The sequence below is a fragment of the Nothobranchius furzeri genome, chromosome 10 (genome assembly GCF_043380555.1).
Source record: "Nothobranchius furzeri strain GRZ-AD chromosome 10, NfurGRZ-RIMD1, whole genome shotgun sequence".
Lineage (NCBI taxonomy): Eukaryota > Metazoa > Chordata > Actinopteri > Cyprinodontiformes > Nothobranchiidae > Nothobranchius > Nothobranchius furzeri.
In genome coordinates this window covers 61,916,047-61,942,699 of record NC_091750.1, presented here as the reverse complement: position 1 = coordinate 61,942,699, position 26,653 = coordinate 61,916,047, and the positions used below count along the sequence as shown (strand labels likewise).

At 40.0% G+C, this 26,653-nt stretch overlaps 2 protein-coding genes across 3 annotated transcripts in view; one reads left to right on the top strand and one right to left on the bottom strand.

Annotated features, from left to right (window-relative positions):
* Window positions 1-282: 282 nt before the first annotated feature.
* Window positions 283-5,348, bottom strand: rfc3 (replication factor C (activator 1) 3). The gene is made up of 9 exons (XM_015961597.3): window positions 5,141-5,348; window positions 4,495-4,632; window positions 1,848-1,915; window positions 1,648-1,745; window positions 1,349-1,530; window positions 1,144-1,280; window positions 955-1,053; window positions 808-877; window positions 283-715 (listed from the first exon to the last, which is right to left on the bottom strand). The coding sequence occupies exons 1-9, from the start codon at window positions 5,225-5,227 to the stop codon at window positions 524-526; spliced, it is 1,071 nt and encodes a 356-aa protein (XP_015817083.1). The 5' UTR covers window positions 5,228-5,348; the 3' UTR covers window positions 283-523.
* A 5,641-nt stretch (window positions 5,349-10,989) lies between these two features.
* Window positions 10,990-26,653, top strand: part of stard13a (StAR related lipid transfer domain containing 13a) — a 66,317-nt gene continuing 50,653 nt past the window's right edge. For both annotated transcript variants that reach the window (XM_054730808.2, XM_054730807.2), the window contains exons 1-3: window positions 10,990-11,115; window positions 15,224-16,034; window positions 20,054-20,182. In XM_054730808.2, the coding sequence (XP_054586783.2) occupies window positions 15,270-16,034; window positions 20,054-20,182 (894 nt within the window). In that variant the 5' untranslated portion in view covers window positions 10,990-11,115; window positions 15,224-15,269. The remainder of the gene's footprint in view (window positions 11,116-15,223; window positions 16,035-20,053; window positions 20,183-26,653) is intronic.

Genomic DNA, 26,653 nt, shown 5'->3' with positions numbered 1-26,653 from the left:
TCCTTCCAACAAGACTGGCTTGTGATTGTTTCAGTTAAATTGTATTTAAATATTTGGGAAAAGTCCCGTTTCTTTCCTACTGACATTTATTTTTAACCAGACTAATTTGTTGAACTTGTGTTTCATCTTTGCTGCTTTGAGTTAAATGAAGTCCTAGTAAATGATAAAGGACCTTCACAGTCAGAAGACTCCAAAGCGCTTTACACTACCATGTCTCATTCATCCATTCACACAGTAAAACACATTTTTTACTTGGTCATGTCCAAAGAGAAGCAGACTTCATCGTGTTATAAACAATTTATTGTAACTTTCCAGAATGTTTTAATACAAATCCTTGTTTCCCTGCCGGCTTCACCAAAACTCTTCTCCCACAGGTCTTACCAGTTTTAGCACGATGCCGTCAATATGAGCAACAATCCCTGACATGAACCAAAACCACCAACGCACACGTGTGACGGCTGCTCTCTGAAAGTCACGTTGGGCTCGTCAATTCATTTCACAAACATCCAGGCCCATCTGCAGCTCAGAACATCATAGCATCTAGACCGTCCTCCATGAACTTCTTGTACAAGGCCATAAACTTGGCCGTGAAAGCCTCCAGGTGGTAGATGGCTTTGCTGCCCAGCTGCAGTCGGTGTTCATAGTAAGCAGCCAGCTGGGCCACCTCGGTCTTCAGCTGCCCGTCACAGTTACTTAACAGTTCTCTCACCAAACCCTGTTAGATAAAAAAAAAAAAAAAGACTGTTTATCACATTAAAATGAGAAGAATGCTTGTGATGGGAGTGCAGGAGGAGGAGAAAACTGTACCTTCATGATAATATCAGGAGGGATGCAGTGAATCAGCAGCTCGTACAGCCTGGCTCGAACCTCCAACAACCTGGAACACAGACACGAAGGAGTTCTCTGGATTATATACATCTCAGGAGACCTCTTCTACGTTTCCCGCACTCGTACCTCTGGGGATTCTGCTGACTGACAATGGCACTGGCGGTGTCTCTCAGGTAGACCTCCCAGTCCGCCTCCGGGACATCCTGGTCAACCGAGAACGGGTACCTAGAGCAGATCATCGTGTAAATACGCATACATGTTAGCTTTGTGTTTGCTAACATTGATGCATAACAGAGTGGCTGGATCCCCACTCACTGCTGCACTCTGCAGGCCTCACACATCAGCAGGGCTTTGCGGAGGTTACGACCAGACTTCTCACTGATTTGCTTGGCCAGCTCGGGGGGCAGGAGCAGACCCTCCTTTTTACAGACTGATGTCAGAACGCTGCAGACCTGGAAATTAAAGGTACGGAATCAAAGGAGGTTAAAATATTCAACAGAAGTGTTTTAGATCTCCTTACCTCCTCTGTGCTTGGCAGAGGAATTCTGACAGCCAAACAACGGCTTCTGATTGGCTCGATGACTTTAGAGGTGGATGTTGAGCAGAGGATGATGCGGCAGGTCGCCATGTACTTTTCCATCGTGCGGCGCAAAGCGTGCTGAGCATCTTTTGTCAGTCTGTCCACCTCGGTTAGCAAAACCACTGAAAAGGGGGGAAAAGTTTACTAATTACTACATTATTGTTACAAACGTCACTTTTCCTCACCTACAACAATTCTTAAGTTACAGTTTTGCCCAAATGGATGTTTGATTCTTCAACCTTTGAAGTTTTTCTGGGTGCTTGACTGGATTTGCTGGGACTGAGCCACGGTTTTAATCAGCTCCTGGATCACCACGCGGTCCTGGTTTCCTGCATCACTGTGCAACACAGAGCAGGAATACTTATCTCAGTTAAACATAGAGCTAAAATTTAAAAATAAACAGTGACAAATGCAGGTGAATAAATACAATAGGCTCTACCTTGCATTGACCTCCAAGTGATAGTTGCTGGCTATTGTGTTAATCTCAATTTTCTTCTTTGATGGAGCCTGTTTAGAATAAAAACCCAGAGATGTTACTGTAAATTCAGATTGTTTAAATGTAAACTCATAAAGTTGGCGTTGCAGGGTATCTGCAGGCTGGGACGTAATTTTGGGGGGGGACGGGTGGGACATGTCCCCCCCACTTTTTCAAAAGGCAGTTTTGGTCCCCATGCACTTTTTTCCGTCCAAAAACAATGTTACGCTCCATTAAATGGATTTAGTTGAGCACTAGGACCGAAACGGAAACCGGTTTACTATTAGACCCGCCCAAAAGCTAATCTATTGGCTCTGCTGATACTTGCTAACGTATTATTGGCTGTTGCTGCTGTCACTCAAGTTGTAAACAGTCAGAACGTGCTCACGTTGTTTTGCTAGTTTGGAGCCGCTAGGGAACACCGGTACTGAGTCACATCGTCAACTAGACGCTGTCTAATATCAGAGCTCAGCTCAGCTTCCATTACATAACATTTGAATAAGTGTTCATTTGTGAGTCTTTGGTAGTTAGGCACAGCCAGGAGGCAGCATGTCAAGAAAACGAAAAGTGGATATAAGAGACTTCTTTCAAAGTCAAAACGTAAGTTGGAACATGTCATGTGACAGACCTGCATTAAGCTCAGACTCACCTCCTCCTTCACACACATACTCAAAACTAACTTACAATCTCCTCCACATAACTGACTCCTCAGACACAATTTATTCGTATTATTATAATTATTATTTTTTTATTATTACTATTATCATCATAATTATTATTACTAGTAGTAGTAGTAGTAGAAGTGTAACTTCAAAACTTTTATCATTTAACTTTATTGTAAACTTATCTATTGCAATGTATATTTTCACATTAAAAAGCTCTGAAAAATGAACAGTATCATCATCGTCAACAGATTTTTTTAAGCTTAATGTCAAAGATGTACACTTTTCATTAGATTTATCTTATTTTTTTCCATTTATTTTTTGTGTGTTGAAATGCAACAACTGTTTAAACACTTTTAAGGGGAAAAACATATTTAATATGTTTTTATACACTCAAATGTTAGGGTGATGATCATGTGTAAAACATTAGTTCAGCATGTCCTCTAACACAGCAAATGAACAAACAGCCAGATCTCAGGAGGACCGTTTAAATAATTTTCATACTTTTGACTAGGCCTGGGAAAGTAACACATTTTGCTGGACGATATTTTGTCCAACAAATTGTTGATGATAAACAACATTGTCAACATTATCTAGACCAAAATAACCACTAATATAATGTTAATATATCATAATAATGCAAGTACACCCTTTAAAATGCAACAAAGAAACCTTCATTTAACATTGAAATGTCCAGAACCAGAACTTCTAAATGAATAAAAATAACAAACAAAAATTAAATAAAAAAGGAATCTCACTCCCTGTTAGAAAATGTTGCACCAAAAACAATAAAAAAAGACCCAAAACAATAAATACAATGGCCTATCCATTGTCAACAGCCAAAACTGCACTTCAATAATGATAATAAATAAAAATAATAATAGAGTTGTACATTTTTTAACTTTGATATATATATATATATATATATATATATATATATATATTGAGGATGGAAAAATTATTGAGATGGGCACGTGACGTGTCAAGGGGTCTTTACATAACACCCCCCACCCCAAATCCGCACAAGCCTGCTGTGTTCCCCCCACTTCTGAAATCAAAATTTCGTCCCTGTCTGCAGGTTTAAGGGAGCCACATTTAAGACTTTTTAAGACCCTTTTTAAGGCCACTTTGACCAAATTTAAGCTATTTTTTTAATTAAATTTAAGCTATAATTTCCAGCTATTGCCTGGAACCGGTGCTAACCACGTCGCGAACGTAGGATTAGCCATCCAGCTACCATTAAACTTGCACTTCCCCATGGTGCAAGCTCCCACTAGCTTAACCAGCTAATGTGCTCATCTAAAAATAGCCACCTTTCACAACCAGCTGAGTGTGTACGGGTCCGCTTATGCCATTATCGTACACAAAAAATGCTGAACACCAACTAGAAATTCACGAAAATTTCATAGTAATAAAAGAATTTTGTTTATTGGGTTTGTGGTGATTTAAGACCTTTGGAAACTGCATTTAAGGAATATTTGTCATTTTTAAGGATTTTTAAGGCCTTAAATTTGGAAAAGCAAATTTTTAAGGACCCGCGGATACCCTGCGTTGGTGGCACAGGAGTTAAGTGCTCGCCCTGTAATCGGAAGATTGCAGGTTCGAGCCCCACTCAGTCTGTCACTGTCGTTGTGTCCTTGGGCAAGACACTTAACCCACGTTGCCTGCTGGTGGTGGTCGGAGGGACCGGTGGTGCCTGTGCTAGGCAGCCTCACCTCTGTCAGTGCGCCGCAGGGCAGCTGTGGCTACATCGTAGCTCATCCTCACCAGGGTGTGAATGTGTGTGTGAATGTGTGAATGACTGATTGTGTTGTAAAGCGCCTTGAGGGGTTCCAGAACTCTAGAAGATGCTATATCAAATACAGGCCATTTACCATTCAAGTGGGAATGTTATGAGAGATTTGGCTGGAAGGTGACTGGAGGTGATTCTTGTGTTTTATGTTTCTCACCACAACAGTCTGATGCTCAATGCGAAGCTTCTCCACTCCTGGTCCATACAGCTCTCTCAGCAGACACATGATGCGGGTCTTCTTTCCTGCGCCTGACGGGCCGTACACCAACAGGTGTGGGAAGTCGCCACACTGAACCTGGAAAGAGAAATCAGATGTCAGGCTTAAGTTAATCATGTCAATAAATCACAAACACGTGTCAGAAACCACAATTTGGTGTAGCTCTAAAATAAAATGCCACTAACACCAGCCCAATAAAATGATCAACTATTGATTTTAGCCCTAAAATAAACTCTTAAAATACAACCAACCCACAGCTACAGACCGTAACGTGTCTAATTTGGTATTTTAGGTATTAAGACAAATAAAGCAGGTCTTAAAAATGTTTCACAAACCGAAGTTCCTCCTAAACAAATTACTTTAAAAAAGCTGTTTTACTCGTTTACTTTTGTTTTTAGCTGGACAGAACTCAGAAACTAGCTACTGCATTTATCAGCATGAACTGTCTAGAACACTAAAACCTCGTCAAAATGAATTACCTAGTTAATAAAACCAACAAAAAACAGGAAATCTTTCCTTTCCCAGCTAAACAAGTCTAATTGATTAGTGTTGTTAGCTTAGATAGCGGAAAGCATGAAAGTCCCACCAGGTGTTTCAGCTGAGTCGCTTGTTCTTTGTGAAAGTCTAGTTTTCCGAGGGAAGTCGGTCGATATTTATCCACCCACAAACTCATTGTGTTATAAATTTCTTAAAAATGACCGCACGAGCTGACAAAGTGCCTAGCGGCAGTTGAACTCCCGCGAAATACGAACACAGGCGCGCTGCTATACTTCCTGCATCTACGGAAACTCGTAGGAGACAAAAAGGCTCTCTCGGGCAAAAACAACAAAACAGTCTCGAGCGCGACTGGTAAGCAAGTTTGGAATCAAGTCTTCAATGTGATTTAAACCCGCTGAGATACTCGGGGCCCGACTTAGAGTTTTGGTGAGGGAGTCCAGTCTCGTGAAGCGTTTTTATTTTGTGCATTCAGAGGATGACGTAACGTCTCTTCGAGGGATCTGATGGCTCGAATGGAGCAGGCAGAGCAGATTATGACGTCATTGCACCAACACAATTCGATTTATTTGCCTGTTTGATAATTAATGTGCAAGCAAGTTCGGTTATTTTATAACGTATATGTCAAAACAGGCAGAAACTGTAGTTACGTTTACGTACGAAGTGCTGTGTGTTTTAGTATAGGACTTCTTCTACTGCTATTTCTGCTGTTTAGCTAGCTTATGTTGTTGTTAGCGCCACCTGCTGTTGTGGACATCTCAGTCCACAACAGCAGGTGACGGTGAAACATGAGGACAGTTCAGGTTGTGGACATTTCTGCCAAGCCAATAACACTTTCTGCTTGCAACCTTTGATAGACTGGGAAGGTGAAATATGCAGTCAAACATTTCTGTTGTAATTTTATTTATTTTTTGTTTATTTTCTTATAAATAAAGAACAATAAACTCCTACTGAATTACAACCAAATCATAAATGGACGCAATGCACAAATGACCTTCCACGGGGACCTAAGAGACCCTAAAAACATGTAAAACCATTTATTTTACTAATCTTTTATGTGTAATAGAAATACTTTTTCCATTAATAAGCTGTCATGTAAATCCTTCATTCTAGTAAATTAGTAAAAAAAATTTATTTAAATGTTTCATGTTGTGTTATTTTTAATTTGATTAAGGGTTCATAATTTCATGAGTTGTTTGAGTAGTAAGGGACGGCCAGTGGCTATGTTGTGTATAATTAAGTTTTCATGCATGTATAATTGATATGGTGTTGTTATTTCAGTTTAGTTATAGATTCTTTGTTTCCTTTGAGTTGAAATAGGAAGGCAGCCACTTTGTTATTTCTTTGTGTGCAAATGTCATAATCTGACAGATTGGGGTAAGATTTAACACTCCATTCTGAGCATTTTTGATGGCGTGATTTTGGTTTTTTTAGGTTAAATTTAGACCCAATGGTGCTGATAGTTTATTTTGTCATTTCTGTTGTAATTGTTTAGTTTATGGCACATTACTGGCTCAAAATGAATCCGAAATGAAAAATGTAAAAGCTGCTTACGTTTTCATTTTAATTTGATACTTTTTTAATGTATCATTTTTTAAATCTAGAACAATGTCCATCTGCCCAGACTAATCCATCTTTAAACTTCGGTTTGCCTGGATTATTTATTTTAACAGTCTGAAAATTAACAGACAGGAAATTATGTGAATATGTATAAATATTTCTTTCTTTCCTTTTACTTTTGTGAAATTGCGACATTGTGTACTCTGTTTTTCTAGCTGGTATTAATGCAACTGGGGATGGACAAGAATACACTTTACCCTCAGCCATTCTGATTTTGATTATTCTGACCTGTTGATGTACAAAAAATCAAAGCTGTACAAAAGTGAATAATCAAAATAAACTTTAAATACGATTTAGTCATGATCAAGAAAGTGAAGAGGTGTCTTACTGTTCAATAGACAAAGAGGAATATTTGTGGGAATAACAAATCTCAAAACCTTGTACAAAAAGCAGCGCATTTGTCCTGATGGTCATAAAACAGTACGACCTTGGATCTCTACCTTCATGTGTTTCTCCTAGCCGTGGATGTGACATTTCACCTAACAAACGACAAAAGGAGGACGGTAAACGAACGATAGCATCTTGTAGAGTCTGATACCCAGAAGGAATGTGGGACGGCTAATCTGATGCTGCTAAACAAAAGCATCATATCTCACTGGCAGTTGCATCATGTCATAAAGAACAGGTGTGAGCTGGGATTTGAATCGGTTATGGTTTCCAGTCAGATAAAATTAAAACTCATTCCTTAATAAAAAGTCGTACATTTGTCTCTCAAAACCTGACAGTGAAGTGCAGAATCTACATTTCTGTCCTGCAGCAACCAAGTTAGGGGCTATTTTGGCTCATCTCACGGCAAACACGGGAATGTTTGTTGTCAAAATTAAGATTTGACGTCTTTGTTTTTCAGTCGGTATCAACATTACACATTTTAAGATAAGACAGCTTATACAAATCATGAACGAATGATGCAGAAAGAAAGAGGGTTTTTTGGGTACACTGCAAAAACGATTTCTTAGAAAGTAAATACAAGACTCATATTTAGACATTTTATCTTATTTTTAGTATAAAAAGAAAATAAGTTCTTCCCTAGAAAAATAAAATAAATATTCTTAACTGTGATCCAAAAGCCCTTTTGACGAGACAAACTGTGCCGACAAATCAGTGTAATATTACCGCAACGGTGTGTCATATAAACGCTCCATGCCAGCATGGCGTTGGGCGAATTTTGCGACTTTTGTTCCACCTCGCTTGGTAGTAATACTGCAGTAATCGTCTGTCTCATAAATGGAGATTGTTCCTTGGCAACAGAGGGAGGTGTCATGATCACGTAGGGAGTTACTGCCGAGCTCCAGACGGGGACTACAACTGAAAATGAAAGTAAACGCGCACAATAAGTTTCAGTTTTGTAAACAGGAGCAGCTGTAATGATAAACTGAAGCGACGCAGCGCTCCATGAGCTTCTCTCCCTTGGAGCTGGAGGTCAGATCATCAGAGACTGCACAAGGACTGTGGAAGACTGACACCTTCAGGGGCACCTCCAGAAAATTTTGATGGGGTGGCCAGATGAGGCCAAATAAATGTTTGGGGTGGCACACCAAACTGGTCCTTGTGGTAACTCTGGGAGAGGTTGGTGGCGATGTAGCTCCTTTATTTGTTTTTATTAACAAAAACAGCACGTATCCAAAACATTTCACTTAAATTTTACAAACACAAACATTTCAGAAAAATTGATTTCAGTTATTTCAAATGTTATTTCAACGTAGATTTTCAAGGTTCAAGGTTGTCTTTATTAATCCCCAACGGGGAAATTGAATTGCCTTGGACAAGTAAACACAACATGCACATCCACACAATAAAACATTCACTGGTCCTGATAAAATATAAAAATATCAAATATACAATCATACGAAATGGTCATTGTAAAAACGCACTGCAGCTGGAATAAAAGAGTTCCTAAAACGTTCAGTGGAGCACCGGGGCATTAACATTCGCCCACTGAAAGAGCTCCCGAGATCCCTAAAAATGTGGTGAAGGGGGTGATCCTCCAGAGTCATAACTGTCTTAAGTTTACGCTTCATCCTTTTGTCGATGATCATGTCAAATGAGTCCAAGCGTTGCCCAACCACTGAGCCAGATTTCTTGATCATTTTGTTGATCCTGTTTTTGTCCTCAGCAGTGAGGCTCCTGCCCCAACACAACACAGCATAAAACAACACACTGGACATAATCCCCTGATAAAACACATTCAAGAGCCTCCTACTTATATCAAAGGATCTTAGCTTCCTAAGAAAAAACAATCTGGACTGGGCCTTTTTAACAACAGCATCACTGTTCCTTTTCCAGTTTAACTTATCGTCGAGGTACACCCCGAGATATTTATATGTCTCCACAGTTTCTACAGGTTGGCCTTTGATGAAAATGGAATCTTTTCATTTAATTCACCTGTTGCTGTGTTCACAAAAAACTATGAAGATAAAAACATTTTTAAAAATCTGATCATTTCTCATTGTATTATTTTAATCTAGTTTTAAAATGTTTTCTTGTAAAATAAGATCAATATATGGTTTGAGTGAGCATTAATATGATTTATTAACACTGGCTTTTGCTGGGGGGCAGCAATTTTCTACCCTGGCCACCCCTTGGGGGCACCATTGAGCAGCTTGATTAAAAAAACGTAATGATCGCGGCTTCAATCGCAAATAAAAGCTATTCATGTCCAAAATAAACAGAAGTCCACTGCAGCGCAGAGACCTCCCCCACACCCACTTTGTGCCGCCATCGCCTAATCTTCTGTAAAAAGGACGCGATTGCTCCACATTACCGCCACGGTCTGACCACTTACAAAACAACCTAAGGCTTCCTGATGCCGCCATAGCATTGCGGCAAATTGACGACATTGTTTAGTAAAAGCAGCTACATTTTCTTGTTTTTAGTAAAAAAAAAAATCTGCTAATGGGTTAAGCAGAAGTTGCTCGGCTACAAACCTTAAACCTAGCACACTAGTCTAATTTTATGTTTATCTGATAGTTTTGCTCACCCCATTGGCGGATTCTTTTTTACTCAAAAGAAGAAAATTTGGATCATATTTAAGAACGTTTATCTTATCTTAAGTAATTCTATTTTTCTAGGGAAGAATTTCTCTTTTAGACCAAAAATAAGAACCATTTTCTAAGAGATGGGCTTTTTTACATTCTTAGAAATCAGTTTTTGCAGTGATGCTCTATAAAAACATTTTATTTTTGCTTTGCTTCTGCAGACGTAATGGACCTAATCAACAGAATAATGCCTTAAGTTCCTATTGTTTCATTATTTATTTGTGTTTTCCTTCCAGAGGACACCTTGTGTTCTTTGATAATCCCAGCTGAGGCGAGACGTCTCTGTGACAGGAATGTTACACACCAAGCGTGTCCCAGCAGGATGGCCTAGCTTTCATTATATCATATTAATGCAGATCAATCTTCTCAATAAGTAAAAACCTGGAATTCCTCCAGACAAGCTCAAATTGATCAGTTTAAATTTGTTCACAGGCGTCTCTTTTTTCATTTTTAACACAGGACATCCCTCTGTTCTGATATCTGTTCTGTCACAGGACAGGACTCAACAGGCTCGTCTAACAGAGAAATAGCAGGTTTTTCACTCCTGACCAGAGACGTCTCCTTTCCAAAATGTGAAATTGAATGTTTTCTGTTGAACTTGAGGAAGTCCTCAGCCCATTGACATCTCTGCAGGAGAAACACAATTTGCTTGTTTATTAAAGCTCACGCAGCTTTGTTGCAGCCATAAATGTGTGATCTGGATTCTGTCCACGGGTCATAGAAGTAATTTAAAGCATTACCTCATGCTTTCCGGAGGAATGTGCATGTAAGGTGAAAAAGAAAAATCCGTCGCCCTGAGCAAAGTGTGCAAAGGTGGAACAGCAAAGTGTGTGAGTGTGTGTGTGTGTGTGTGTGTGTGTGTGTGTGTGTGTGTGTATGAGAGGGGTGGATAGGACACCACACCTTTTGATCTGAAAGTTTATTTTATGCAGCTTTATCACCTCCACAATGAAATCACGTACTTTTTTTTCCTTGAGTGCATAATTCAGCATTTTTTCATTTTACACACTTTTATTGGAGCATGCAATATAACACACACACACACACACACACACACACACACACACACACACACACACACACACACACACACACACACACACACACACACACACACACCATCAATTCAAACACCTGCCCATTGAGCTGTCTCTCTTCTCGCTGAGGTAATGTAGGAGGGAAACACATTCCTCTCTCTCTCTCTCTCTCTCTCTCTCTCTCTCTCTCTCTCTCTCTCTCTCTCAATCTCTCCCTCTCTCTCCTTCTCTCCTTCTCTCCCTTTCTCCCTCCTTCCCTCTCAGAGTTTCTCATCTTCACCAAAGTAATAGCTTCTGGAGCTGAAGTGGTTCTGCTGGATCTATGGTGTCGTTCTTCAGGCTGCCGTGCTGGAAGTGGAAGTGAAGAACATCTGGTACGTTCAAATCTCGGACTGATTTTTATTTACAACTTAATTTCAAGAAACCAAAGAAGTCCAGTTGCCTTCATCTGAACCCTTTGGAGAACCATTAAAACGTTTCACATGCGTGGCATCTTACGGGTAATTAATTTAATTGAGTTTCCTCAAGGCAAAACGGGTCACTTGTCTCTGTTCACACGTGTGTAGAATGTATAAGTATGTGTTTATTAAATCTACATTAAAATAGTAACTTTTACTGCTTCTTTTTGGTTTTTTACCCAGTTTTAAGACTTCTGAGTGTGTGCATGAGAGGAGACAAAAGCATGAAGTGAAGGAAAGGGTGTGCGGCTGCAGCTAAGAATAGCGGCACAGCAGGAAAAAACAGTGTGTTGGAGAGAAAAATGCCTTTGTGCAGAAAAGAAAGAAAAGGATCTGATCGCCACATTGTAGCGAGCCGTAAGTGTTACTGGAACGTGTGACTCGATGTGTTTGTGGTTGCTTCAGACCAAAACATCCCAGTTAACTCAGAAATTACTATGTTTTATTAAAATGAGGTGCCACATTAAATGAGATAAAATAAGTCATTTCAAAACTACACTCCAAGAAATGAGACGCAGAATTTACTCAACTGGTTTCACTAAATCTAGTTGCTTAAAGATGAAAGAAGTAATAACTTTATAGTGAAATAATCACAAAACAGTCTAGATAATATTGGAAGGAAGGTTTCACTGAAACAGATTTCCTCCTAAGCCGGCTGAGGTGGTTGCCAGTTTTACTCCTTTTAAAGAAAAGCCAAAGAGGGACGTTGCATTTGTTTACTATCAGTCCTGCCTCCATACTTCCTGGTTCCAGAGCTAGTCATATTTGAGTTGCTGAGTCAGCGCTAGAATTTGTAATCTTACACCAGCTGGCAGAAATCAGAGGCGTTGTGGACAGAATGTTAGCTCGTACAAGGAGCGACCCAGAAGTTATTTCTTGTACCCCTGAGTAGCCACAGAATCTTTTTGTTTAACTCTAATACAGAGGTGGAAAGTAACGAATTGCATTTACTCACGTTACTGTAATTGAGTAGCTTTTTTGTATATTTATACTTTTTAAGTCGTTTTTAAAAGCTGTACTTTTACTTTTACTTGAGTAAGTTTTTAAAAAAGAATTGTAATTCGCTACATTTTAAATCATAGCCGTTACTGAGTAAAAATAAATTATAGGCTTAATAAATTAAAAATATTATGTGCAGGCGCGTCGAAACGGAAAGAGACACCTGCATGAGCGCTACGTCTAAACCGTTGGGGGGGGGGGGGGTACACTTTAGCTCAAAGACATCAGTTCAGTTCCTCAACTCGCTGTTTACCCCCTCTCTCCTTCCTCTCCTGTGTGTTGGATCCCGCACCTTCGCGCACCGGTGTGACGTCATCAGAAATCTGCTCGGTTCGGTAGCCGGACTCGGTTCCGTGTTTGAATTGTGTTTCTCTACCGCTCCGCACGGAAGCGGCAAAATAACGTTCAGCGCTCATAACAAGCAGATTCTCAGCGCTTTGCTCATAAAACAGAAGACCTGCAGACCTCTGTGAGTTAAACCATCCTGATACTGTTCAGGTGTAAACATTGAGCTCCATCCCTGTGTTTGAACTCAGAAGATGCTTCTTGATGCCACAGATATGCGATGATTTAGCTTGTTTCTTTATTTTACTCCAGAATAAGAGATTAAATTATTACTAAAGCAGTTCAATGTAGTTAAATTAGTCATTCAAAAGATTCTAACATGCTGCAGTGTGTGTGTGTGTGTGTGTGTGTGTGTGTGTGTGTGTGTGTGTTACACATATAGAACTGCATGAGACAGCGTGGTTTCATCAAATCCATGCATCCTATATCTTGGCTGAAGTAACGGCTCAGGAAAATAACTTCTATTTCATAAATAATTATGTCTTAATAGTATCTGTGATAATGTTTTATCTTATCTTTGGTCTGGGAGGTGTAACTTATCATAACACAAGCCTTTTAAAACATGTTAAAGTGTTACAAGGGGAGATAAATGCATGAATTTAAAGTTCATGTTTGGAGACCAACCTTCACAGTTTGGAGGCTCACGCTGGTGAGGAGACACCATTAGTTCTAGTAACACCTGGGCTCCCAAGGCCTGTTCCGACAGGACGGACGTTACGGGACCCTTAAGGATTCCAGTTGGACGATTGGAGGATTATTTAGGAGGATTGGAATGAACAAACTGATTTCAGTGGTGATCGGCTAAATGAGTGAGTGAACCCACCACCAAGGATGAACTCTGCTAGCTTTAAAAATCAGCTGCTCTAAATAAGCATGAAGGTCAGAAAGGAGCTCCAGGATGGACACGGATAAAGGAACTGTAATGTAGAGGTAAAGTAGGGCAGGGCCAACGTTAACAGCGGTCATACGGTCCATCTGAAATGTTTGACTGCATTAGGCTTGTTATATTATGTGACAGGTTAGAGCACAGTCTCATGTTAGAGTTTTGTCATGAGGACATTGAGATACCTCACACACTGATGGCATCTAAAAATTAACTTTTTTTTGTTTCAAAATAAAGAATAATTTTAATCACAATTGAAACTTACCATCCTAGAAAAACCTCGTCCAATCAATGTGGATGTCCTGTTCTCACTGATTGGATAGAAATCCCTCCTTCAAGCTGTGCGTGTTTGAGTGTGTGTGTGTGTGCGTGCGCACACACGAGCGAATTGTGAACTGGCGTTGTGATTTAGCACTACTTAGATGTAGCCATCCTTACGCTGAAAAAATGTAACTAAGTAACTTTTACTTTGAGTACATTTTGCTTACGATACTTTTTACTTTAAATTGAGTAAAAATTTAGGCAAGTACTTTTACTTGTAATTGAGTAAAAAACTATCAAAGTATTGGTACTCGTACTTAAGTAGGAAATTTTAGTACTCTTTCCACCTCTGCTCTAATATCAGATGAAGCAAGCTAGAGGGTAACGTTGAGCTAACAATGCTAACAGTGAATTGGAAGCAAATAGTCCAACAAAATATCAAGCTACTTTTTCAATTACAGCAACTCGTTATTATTACAGTGAACTATTTTATCTATTTAGAAACTTACTATTTCTGACTCATCTTTGCTCATCTTCTAGAAATTTCTGGCGCTGATCCGTAGCTACCAACCGAACGGACTCGTTAGTTTTAATACATGGGCTGCAGTACCCAAATCTGACCACAAGATGTCATCCTTACTTCATGCACTTTTAAATGTAAAGAGTAATATAGATTTACTTTCACCGTAACAATGTCAATGACTCTTTACATTTAAGATACTGGGTTTAATGAAACCAGTTGACATTACTTGAAATTCCGTAATCGGAAGGTTGCAGGTTCGAGCCCCGCTCAGTCTGTCGTTGTCGTTGTGTCCTTGGGCAAGACACTTAACCCACGTTGCCTGCTGGTGGTGGTCGGAGGGACCGGTGGCGCCAGTGCTCGGCAGCCTCGCCTCTGTCAGTGCGCCCCAGGGCAGCTGTGGCTACATCGTAGCTCATCCCCACCAGTGTGTGAATGGGTGAATGACTGATTGTGTTGTAAAGCGCCTTGAGGGGTTCCAGGACCCTAGAAGGCACTATAGCAACTACAGGCCATTTAACTTGTTAAGTGAATTCAACCTTTCATTTCTTAGAGTGTACTTTTGCTCGGTTTTAGTGAAAGTTAACCATCTCCAAGTATCACTCACCAATGTCAACACCACTGGCCTGCTTTGGTACATTTTTCAAATTTAATAAAATCTTTAACGCTATTGCATTTCTTCTACAGGTGTGAGTTTATGAAAAGTTCTAGAATGACATCTCAGTAGAAATGTACAACTTTATTTTAAAGGTAGCACAGGTCTAACGTGTAAAAAGTGTTTGTTAAGACGCGAGAATGAGACAAACTTAAGTCCTACAGGTTATTCTTGGCAGCGTTAGATTTTCCTGACATGTCTGTCCCTCTGCGGATCCAGACTTGAGTCTGCTGTTACTGTATTATACATACATTTAATCTGCACATGAGAGGACATGAATCACTTTTTTTTATTCTCTAACAGCTATTAAAGGCACTGGCTCATCTAAATGAAGCCTAAAGTGTTGGTTTTGTTTCTGCAGCTGGACCTGATTTGCCTCCTTAGCTTCTGTCTGAATCAGCTGTGAGATGCTTGCAGGACCAGTGGCTGTGGCGCCTCTTCAGCAGCAGTCCAACAGGCACGTTTACCTCCAGGCTGTGGAAATCTCTCTGAATGAACCGCAAGCACAAGCCCCCCCCTCCTCGGTGACTCAAAACTCCAACAACCAGCTGAACGTCATGTCTGGGCCTGTCCCGCTCCTAAATGCTCATGTGGCTAAAACATCGACACATCTGGATCCGGACAACTTCTCTTCCAGGGACAAAAGCAAACCTCACCTCCAGGAGAACGGACACAGCTGGGGGTCAGATGTTTCTCCAGGACCAGCTCAGGAGCTTGAGGTGGTGAGTGCTGATTGTAGAGATGATAATCAGAGAGAAACTGTACAGCAGGAGGACAGTCCTACAGTGACGTCCTGTCCTGCTGAGACTCCATCTGCCTGTCCACTAGAGGACGGATCGCAGGACGTGCTGAGGATAGTCAAACACAAACCAAGTGCGATTGTGTTCTGTGATCATGACTGCAGTGCTGACAACCTGGTGAATGACAGCTCTGATGGTGAGAAGTCCTCCTCCTCTAAAGGAGAGAGCGATGATGATGATGAATTTCCTGAGACATTACAATATAAGGAGTTCCTGGTTAGTCGCCATCGACGAAACCTAAGCAGAAACAGGAAGTACATGAGAAGGAGGCCGGACGCCGTGCTTCATGGTGCAGCATCTGGTCGGCAGAAGAGCACCAGCAGGAGCAAAGCTGGGGTCACGGGTGGAGAGGAGGAAGAGGAGACACAGCAGGTATTAAAAACAGGATTTATCAGAACAGGAAGAGAAGGTGAATGAGCTCAGGAGTTACTCTAAATAATTATTTTAGCATTTCTGATAAATGAGTTCTGACCAACTGTAGCAGCTGCAAACACAAAAATAGTTTACTATAAATCACCACTAGAGGGCAGCAGTGTCCAAGAATAAACATTTCCACTGCAGCTAGATTAATTTCTTTTTTTCAGCTTCTTCTTCAAATATAGAAGTTAAATTTATTTTCTAATCACCTTGATAAATGTCTAGTGGTCATTTAAAATTAAAATCTTATTCAGATGGTTTTATTTATTTTTCTTTAGCATTGATTTATTATTGTTCGTCAAATTGAAGCACATTTTAAGAGAATCATTTAAATGTCCTAATTGTTGCCGTAACACTCTAATTTTACTCTGACTAAACAACATTTTTACATGCTTGTAAAGTAAAGTTTTCATAAAAGGAAGATGATCCACCTAAGAGTTTTCAGACACAACGCCTGCCGTAAATGCCACTCTTTTTTTCTCCCAGTCTGTCCAGCATCTGTCGTATCCCAGCATGCACCCCAGCAGCAGGCGCTCTTTAACCTGACTTTTTCAGATCTGTCTCTGTCACATGAAGGTCTGCTGATACTCACTTCTGTCCTCTCTGGGATTAAAACCTTCACTTTATTTTTGCTCGTTCAACTAAATGAAAAATCAAGCAGCTGGAATTTCTATAAATCTTTTTAAATTATTTGTATTTATATTTTATTTATTTATATATCACAAAATGCCCTATAGGTTATAAATTGTAAGTCGCTGTGGATAAAAGAGTCTGCCAAATAAATAAACAAACATGAAACAAAACACATTTTTTCCCTTTTATGAAGGAATTTCTGTATTTTGCTTCAGATTCTGTCCTGTTTCAGTTTAGAATTGTTTATTTTCAAATAAGTGTTTTTTTTTTCATAGAAAATAGGGTTTGGCTCCTTTGTCAAGTCTTTGATTCATTTTTCTTGCAGTTTAGTCACAAAAAAAGGAGTGGCAATGCAGACAAAACCTAAAAAGGTTTCTTTGATGCACAGTTAACACACCTCATTAGTTATTTACAACAGGATTTACCTCTTTTTAAAAGCCACATAATGAAATGGTGTTTCAGCTCTAATGCATGTCCAGTTTCCCCCTGAGGATTCTCTGAGCACAAACACATTACCATTTCATGAACTTTGAAAGCACTCTGCTCTGTGCTTGTCTGTTGTGGTGCATTAACACACACATGTGTCCGCTTCAGCCCAAGATTGCAGGCTCTGACCCCCCCCCCCCCCCCACACACACACACACACACACACCTGGGGTAAAAATAGCACCCTGTTGTGCACATAGACAGCCTTCTGTGCTGCAGGTATCTAGATAGGTGGGGGGGCTGCTACACACAGGAAAGGGTGTTACTGCCAAAGCAGTAAGCTGGTCAACATGTGGACTGGTGGTGGAGAAGAAGGGTGTGTAAGTAAGTGGGTGGGTGAGTTATGCATGTATGCATGTATTTGTGTGAGTGAGGGGGCAGATTTTTTTTGACTGGGGGTCCTTCAAAGAGGCTCTGTGTGCTGCTATCAACCTCTGGGACTATGGGAATGGCAACAGAGCGCAGAAACAAAGATGTTTGTTCATTTCCTGGAACGACGCAAACAAACGTCCCAGTCAGACTTTACGAGCAGAATGAGAAAGATAAACTGTCACCTTCTCCATGTTGTCGGGTGGATTCCTCCATCCAGACTAAAAAAAGGGACAAACAATGTTAAGAGTGACATAATATGACTTTTAAAAAAAGTTCAAATATGTCTATGATTTATATAAAACTTGTTCTTTACATTTTTTATACATAAGTAATCTCATAGAAAACAATTTCAATAGTTTTATTCTTGACATTTTCAGTACCTTCCAGAATGAGCCTTTTCAGGGCTTTGTCTTTTTAAGAGAACAAGCAGGAACTGGCCACGCCCACCCATCTCCTGATAGGCTGGGCATTTATCACATGTGATAATTGGGAATCATGGGTCACATTCCTGCTTTCTCCACCGACGATATTTTTAAAGCACTGTGTCGCATCCTGAAATCACTTTGGTTGTTTCCTACAAGCACCCACACGTGTTTCAACGCTAAAACACGTGAAAGCACACTGATTACAGAACAGACAACACCCGAACCAAGCTGGTTCACATTAACTGCAATAAAAACACAAAAAGTGAAAAATGTTTACATCTCCTGACTTGACAAGGGAAGTAGGTACAGCTTCCCTTTACTAATTAGCTTGTCCGAGGTTCTCAACGGAGTCCTGACCCGAACGGAGCCGCACCGAACCACTCAACGGAAACAAGGAAGTGGTTCACACACATGGCTGTTGAACATGAAGAAGTAGTGTTAGCCATTCCGCCGCATCACATTTAAATTTTGCGTCTCGTCTCCATTAATTCATCCATTATCTTCGGCTTACTGATAGTTGGGTCAAAGGGAAGCCCGCCCAAGCAGAGAAGCCCACACTTCTCTCACCCCGCCATTCAGTACTGAGCCGTATTATCGGATGAGGTTTTTAGATGAATGTTGGAGAACTTTTTCATTAATACTTTATCATTTTTTTATACCTCCACTAAATATTTATAGCTTTACTACATATGTAAGCACATTGTTAGGAGGAATAAAAAATGTTTTAAGCTAGCTTGCTTGCAGATTTGCTGTTGTAGTTTTAAGCACAAAATAGATAAAATGGATGTTTTTTTAAAATGTTTTATTTTTAAAGTGACATTGTGTATTTTTCCTGGTGATAGGGGGCAGTTTATACCTAAGTCATTGCAAGCAAGCTGTTTTTTTTGTTTTCAAGTAAGACCTTACCCACAGATGGCAATTAGGGCCATAAATTCCTGGGAGTGCTACCTCAGCAAAATGACAAGCACATCAGATTCCCTTTCATCACTGGCAACAAGCGAAGATGTAAATGAGTACAACAGTGTTTATGAATGGTGAAAGTTTTGTAACCGTCTGTTACAAATCAGTAAATGCATTTTGTCCTAACGGGCTCCCATAGAAGAAAACTAATATGGCGTCTCCCAGATACTAAGGGTGCAGTTGTCCTCAGAACTCATTTTTCCAAGATAAGTTAGCCTGAAATGATGTAATGAACTCGGAATTCCGAGTTGCGAGCTCATAGGTTTCAGAGGACCCTGAGATCCCAAATTTAACGATGGCTGCACCTAGTGCATCCAGGAAGTAGTTATCGTCTTTATTTTTTTAAATCGTTTATATGTTCTGTTTTCTTTCTTTTTGCTATTTAACAGCACCGGTAATCTGCTTATTGTTGTTATCAATAGTTACATTGTTGAAAAATTTAACACTGCTGCCAATGCCGATGTTTCTGGTTTTTAATTTTCCTGGCGTTTATATTTTTACATATGATGTTTTCTGGTTGCATGTGGTAACTGTTGAAAGGTGTGTGTGTCACTATTATTTAGATGCGAAGAGTACTTTGTTATATAATTTCTTTTGGTTTAGTACTCAACAACACTGGTGGCATCCATTTGTTCCAAATTGGAAGCTGGAATGCAAAACGAGTCCATTACCTCATTTCCTGCTCGGAAATTCTGAGTTCCGAGGACAACCGGAAAACATGATTAGACCTACTCCCATACATTTTATACATAATTATGCATATATGTTAGAAAGTTGTCAATACTTTTCAACAACTGGGCACCATTTAATTCTTTTTCAACAACATTTCAATGAATATTTCCAGAGATAAACAGTAAAAACTACACATTGTCACTTTAACAGCATGCTCAAAGAGGCAGTAGAGACCCAAATGGCAGCAGAAAAATATTTAAAAGGTTAGATTTGTACAATAGGTCCCCTTTAAAGGATGTGTTGGGAGGAAGAAGATGAGTGTGTGTGTTCAGCTTCAGTGTGAACAGCTCTCAGTGGAAGGTTAACATGACAGCGTGCCTTTGAGCTCACCTGCTTTTGCATCTTGTTACCTCTGTGCTCATCCAGGTGTGTGACTCCATGACCCTGCTGATGAAGAAGTTGGATCACTTGAATGATGGCAGCCAAGAAGTCACAGCTGTAAACTCTGGCCACTCGCACCCAGCTGGTTCTGATGAGGAGCAGCACAGAACCACAGTGAGTCAATGTGCCACTGTTTTAATATGAAAGATATGTTAAAATGTTATCTATTCACGAAAAGATTTTGGTTTTCTATGCAGAAATCATTCGTACAATTAAGGCAAGGATGAAAACATGAACAGATTCGGAAACAGGATCATATGAATCTTTAAATGATGGAATAACTTGACAAACATGTTTTCTCACTGCAGCTGTTATGCCTGTAGCTCTTTTATTCTTTGCTTTTAAAATTAGAGTTGGAGTTAAAAATGCCTTGCTTACTTTTAACCCTTCAAACATTCAAATTCTTTTACATTGGTAATAATTATTCATTTGTGGTAAGGGTTAATTTTATCCCAATTTACATTATCATTATAGTTTAGTAATGATAGACTTTCAGTGCAAAATTCCCATTTTTCTTTGCAGAATATTTAGACTTGTACAGTTTTTTTAAGTATAAGTCAGTGCACACTTGAATAACACACAAATACTCAAATTAGCTTGTTCAGCTAAAAAACTAATAGATCCATCATAAATATGTAACATGAAGAGAAAATTTACACCAAAATTCCAGTAAGGACAATTTTTGTGACTTTCAGTGTTACATAACTCTGCAAGAAAAACCACAATAAAGCACCCCTAAAAACATTTTTTATTCTCTAGTTTAAATTAAAGTTCGTCTCTGATCTTCATTTCCTTCTGAATGTTTTATTTCCATTAAAACAATAAAAAATAAAAATAAAAAAAATAAAAGTAATTTGATTATATAATGTGTTTTTTGGTAAATTGAAGCCAACTGGATCTTTTTGTGAGTGGTTGAAGCTTTCAGGTTCATTGGGTTTCATAGATGTTTCATCAAATTCAAGAAGAAAATATCAAGAACTTATGTAAAAGTTGATGGCATCAAAAATTGATCACATTTGGAGTTGCACACATCTCTTTAGTAAAAAAAATATATACATATGTAGGGCACTTGGGGCACACAAACAATACAACAGAACCAAACCATCACACAGTAAATAAAGCACACGGTAATAATTCAGTGCATATAGGTTTATGAAAGTCAGAATTTATTTACAGACAATTAAAACTTGACAAATTGGTTAAACTATTATTTACTGTGAGTGGATGGAAGTAAAAGTTGATGTCTGGAACCTATGTGTGAATATAACATAGTCAGAATCTCCGTATCTCAGAGAGCTGAGTTCTGGATTTAAAAGAATTTGGTTTGTTTAATAAATGGATTATTATCAAAACCACATTCAGACGGAATCTCACTGTGTTCTACGTACCCAAGCGGAGACGCCCTTTGGATCCGAGATGTCAGGAGGGGGTCAGAAACCCCGGTACCGAAGTCCGTAGGCTAACTCCTCGTACGACCAGGTCAGTCCAGGGTCATCTTCCAGGTGACGACAGTTGGAACTAGTTTGCGTCTCAGGAATTACTCTTAGGGAGTTGTAACAATATCAGCTTTGTTCTGCAGGATACTATCTTGTTGCTATCAGCTCCGCAGGTGCGAAAAAGGTTTAAAAAGGTTTTGACGACGTGTCAAAATCTTTGCTGGTTAAAGAGGTTTTGCTCAGATGGCCGGTCTGAAGCTTGCTCTAGAACTAGAGAAAACCCAGAGTGGACTAGATTTAATGGAACGATATTGTGATTGAATAGCCAACCAAAAGTTGACAAGTTTGAGGAATATTACCAAGAATCTCAGAGACACACCCTCTTTGATCCGGAGTCTCTGAACTGGGCAAAAGGTTGACTATGTGTCATGCATTCACTTAACTTTACTTAGTTTTTGTGTGAGTGCAGATGGCGATGACCTCGTCAAGTAAACATGCTAAACATATATCATTAGGCACAGATTAATGAAACATTTAATTGTTTTATAATTATCATAAGTAGCAATAAACAAAAGTTTATTTAATGATTATCTTTAATTATAAAATCTTCTTTCTTCTGTGAATCGAGGAGTTCATTTAATGAGTTCCTCAGTAAAGGGGACCTTGGTAGGAGAGAATGTTATTGTTTGATTTTATTATCTCTTTCAAGGCGTCAGGCTTTCAGTCTCCTGTGAGGGAAAATATTGTAGGTTGGAGTCGTAGCCTGGGCAAAATGACCTGGCTGTGGACTTGACCTGTGGGTCTCAAAATCAGGCCATTTCGTGACGTTACATCGCCAACCGTTTCAAAAATGCCCGAGTCCATACTTGTGATAGCACCATGTGAGCACCTGTGTGCGTACATGCTCTTGTGTATACAAGGTTTCCCTATAGAAGTGTTTTTTTATTTTTGCGTTACTTTTTAAAGAATAATTGTGAATTTAAGTTATGTATTTCACTCAGCTCACATCTCGTATGGCAGCCTACACACATCTGACCAATCAGGTGAAGGAATAGTGCTGCACGCATCAAATTCAAATTGCTAACACTAGCATACAAAGTCCAAGATGGTACGGCGCCCATCTACCTGAATCCTCTTGTAAAAGCTTTTGTCTCGGCCCAGCCGCTCCGGTCATCACAGGATCGTCGGCTAGCAGTGCCTACACCACGCTCAGGAGGACAATCCAGACTCTTCTCATGCATCGTTCCACAAATGTGGAATGGCCTACCAAGCACTACCTGAACAGGGGCTTCCTTTTCGATGTCAAGAAACTCCTGAAGACCCTGCTCTTCAGAGAGCATCTTCTAAACTAGCACCCTCCCTGCACCCGTCCCCCCTCTCTACTGTCCACTCCTTGTTCCCTTCTCTCTATGATTCATCATGCTGCCTCACCGCTACCTACGGAAATTGTTTGTTTTTGTTGTTGTTGTTATTGTTGTTAGCCTAGAGGGTAACATGCCGATTGTCACTTGTAAGTCGCTTTGGACAAAAGCGCCTGCTAAATACATAAACATAAACACTTCAGACTACTGGTTTGGATTCTGTTTTTTTTTCCCATCTTTAAAGCCTCTCATAAATCACACTTAGATGTTTGTTATTGTTGTTATTCCTTCAGGAACCACATATATCAAGAGCTAAACTCATCACACATTTTTTCCTGTTTTAAAAGCCTTTTTAACGTAATTTTAAAACAATGCAGCGTGTGAACGCCTCTTCTGCTCTCACATGGATTCCAGCTGCCTCATTACGCTCACTAAGTGTAAATCTGCTAACCTCAAACAGCTTTTACACCAGCAAAGCACAAGTTGAGGAATTCTTATAAAAGAACGACTGCATTTAATCACACAAATCTAATTAAAACTGGCCTGGAGAGGCAGGAAAACGGCTGTGAAACACATTTTTGCATGATTTATCACGCTGCATTGATGTTTTTTTAAAAATGTATGTTATATTTATGAGCACCGTGACAACTCAAAAATCACATAATGGTCAATAATAATAAAGCGGTCAGTTCGGCTACTAGCCACCCAGAGAAATAACAGCAAAAAGACTATTTGTTAGAGAAATATCTGATTTCTATGGGTAATAAGAATAACTCAGCTCAGTAAAAGGGCTCTGAGCTTTAATGAGGAACAGGGCGTTCAGAAGTGATGATGTCTCAGACTAAACCCAATCAGATCAGTCCATGTGGTCAGGTCCTTTCTGAACGCTTTAGTGTCTTTAACATTAATTGTTGCATTAGCAGAAGTTGGATTGTTATGCAGAGGCAAAATAAAAACAGGACTAAATTAAATAGAGTATTTGCAGTTAATTTTTTTAGGACTCTGAGGTTTTGTAGCTTGAGTTTCACTCAGAAAGCGTTGCACAGGATCATGGAGTGTCTTAAGGGACAATCTTATGAAAAAGGGACAAGTTAAAACTGTCCAATAAAGCATGTTCACAGAACAAAAACTTCCTCCTCATTCTCTATAAACCAGTGGTGTCCAATTCTGGTACTCCAGGGCCACCATCTTGCTTCAACACAGCTGATTTATAATCACTAATCATCCTCCTGTAGAGCTCACTGAACAGGTGATTCATCAAGTGTGTTTGAGCAGGGATGAGGATTGGACATGTCCACGATAAACTTAAAACGTTCTGACCAAATGTAAGATACTGGCAACTACTGATTCGTTTCATTTATTTATTTATTAAGCCCCTTCTGCGACCAATGCAGACGCCCAAGGTGCTGAACACAACACAATAAAAACATAAAACCATCAGAATAAAATATTGCAATTGTAAAACCAGTATAAAATCAATTAAAAGAGGAGAGTTAAAGCAAAAAATAAAAACCAGAAAAAGATTAAGAGGCCGGGGCATCGGAACCGGGTAAAATTTGCTAATCCTGAAGAGCCTCGACAAAAAATGGGTCTTAAGGCGAGTCTTAAAAACCCCCAATGAGGGTGACTGACGCACCACCAAAGGCAACTGGTTCCAAAGTGCAGGTGCCAACACAGAGAACGCACGGTCCCCCCGTGACTTGCACTTAGTGCGTGGAACCATCAACAGCTCCCTGCCGGCTGAGCGAAGGGCCCGCGAGGGGGCATGCTTACGCAAAAGGTTGCCAAGATATGCTGGAGCAGTTCCGTGTAAGGCCCTGTATGCCAGTACCAAGACCTTGAATTTTGCCCTGTATTGTACAGGCAGCCAATGAAGGGATGCCAACACAGGGGTGATATGTTCCCTGCGTCTAGTGCCTGTCATGAACCTAGCGGCTGAGTTTTGAACTAACTGCAAGCGTGCTACCGCACCCTGACTAAGGCCGGCATACAGTGCATTGCAGTAGTCGAGCCTTGAAAGAACAAAAGCATGTGTGACAGTCTCTAGATGTACTTTGGACAGCAGGGGCTTAATTCTGGCTAGGCGGCGTAAGTTAAAAAAACACGATCACATAACCTAGTTGATTTGCGCGTCAAATTTTAGGGCTGAGTCCATTTGCACTCCCAAATTTCTGATGGTGGTCTTCATGTTGGATGCTAAAGGGCCCAGATTCACAGCATCGCATGGAATGTAGACATGCCAGGGCTAAGTACAATTACTTTAGTCTTGGCATCATTCAGATGTAAAAAGTTTGTAGCCATCCAGGAGCACACATCCTCTAAGGCATCTACAAGCTTTGATATTGACCCATCGACCCCCCGCTGAAGGGGGAGGTAGATCTGACAGTTGTCAGCATAAAAATGAAAACGCATGCCGAACCGCCGAAGAAGATTCCCCAACGGTAGTAAGTAGATGGCAAAAAGAAGCGGACCCAGTACAGACCCCTGTGGCACACCCCACTTGAGTCCCTTCCAGGTTGAGGAGGTGTCACCTATACTGACACAAAAACTTCTGTCTGATAAGTGGGAGTGTAGCCATTGTAGGGCTGCACCGGTAATTCCCGCCCAATGTTGTAGCCGATCCAAAAGTATGTCATGATCGACCGTGTCAAAGGCCGCAGACAAATCTAACATCAAAAGAATGACAGCATCCCCCCCACCCCCCACCCCCGTCACAAGCTAAAAAAACATCATTAAGAACCATTAAAAGTGCAGTCTCTGTACTGTAACCTGTGATTCCACAGATCCTGCTGTCTGCTGATACAGACGAAAGCCATATAAAATAAAATCCTAAAATTTAGCGTTCTTTTGTTTTTTTTCAATAAAATATTACATGTTTATTGTGTTGTTTAGCAGGTCAAAATGGACAAACCATAACTTTAAAGGAGACATATTGTGCAGAGCTCACATTTTGCATCATTTTGCACTTCCATGTGGATCTCTACCGCCTCTATAAACACTCAAAGTGTGAAAAACCCTGTTCATCTATTTTCTGTCAGTATTTACTTTTAAGAATTGTGTATTTCAATGAGTAATTTCAAAATGTCCCCATTTGTGATGACACAATCAGGCAATTAGATTAGAACCATGCCCCACGTGCAAGAGAGAGCTGCTGCAAGAGGAGTAGCAGCTGTACTCCGAGCCTCTCCTGGATATCAGAGTTTCTCAGCCTATAGTAGCCTGGGGGGGGGGGGGGGGGTTTTCCAGCTCCAGCTTGATTTTTTAAAGTGGCAGAGCCCTGAAACGGCTCATTGTGGAGGGTACTGAAAATGTCAACAACTGCTCAAATAACTTCATGATGATTTTTTGTATCAATCATAGAACTAATATAACTTCAGAAAAAAAAGTCCCCTTTAAAAGCATTTTATTTTTATGTTTTAATTAGAACTATTTTTGATGAGTGAATGTGAGAAGTATTAGTTTAAATATCAAACTAAAGTTCCAGGGCAACGTTGTTAATGGAGGCTAAGTTAAAACAAGAAACACACAAGCTGATCAGGCTTTTTGGGGAAAAGAAAAAAACAACACAGTTTCAGGAGTTAGCGAGTTCATGTCAAAAGAGAAGCAATCAGTACAAGATCATCATCATCATCATGGTCAAGCAGGAATGTAAGGCTCAGGTCGGGTCAGGCGACCCTGTCAGTTTAAAAGAGGATTCTTCAGAAAGTCTGCAAAACGTAACCCGAGGTGGAGTTGGAGCTTCCACAGCAACGATCCTAAACCTTCAGCTGGTGAAGAAACGTAAACAC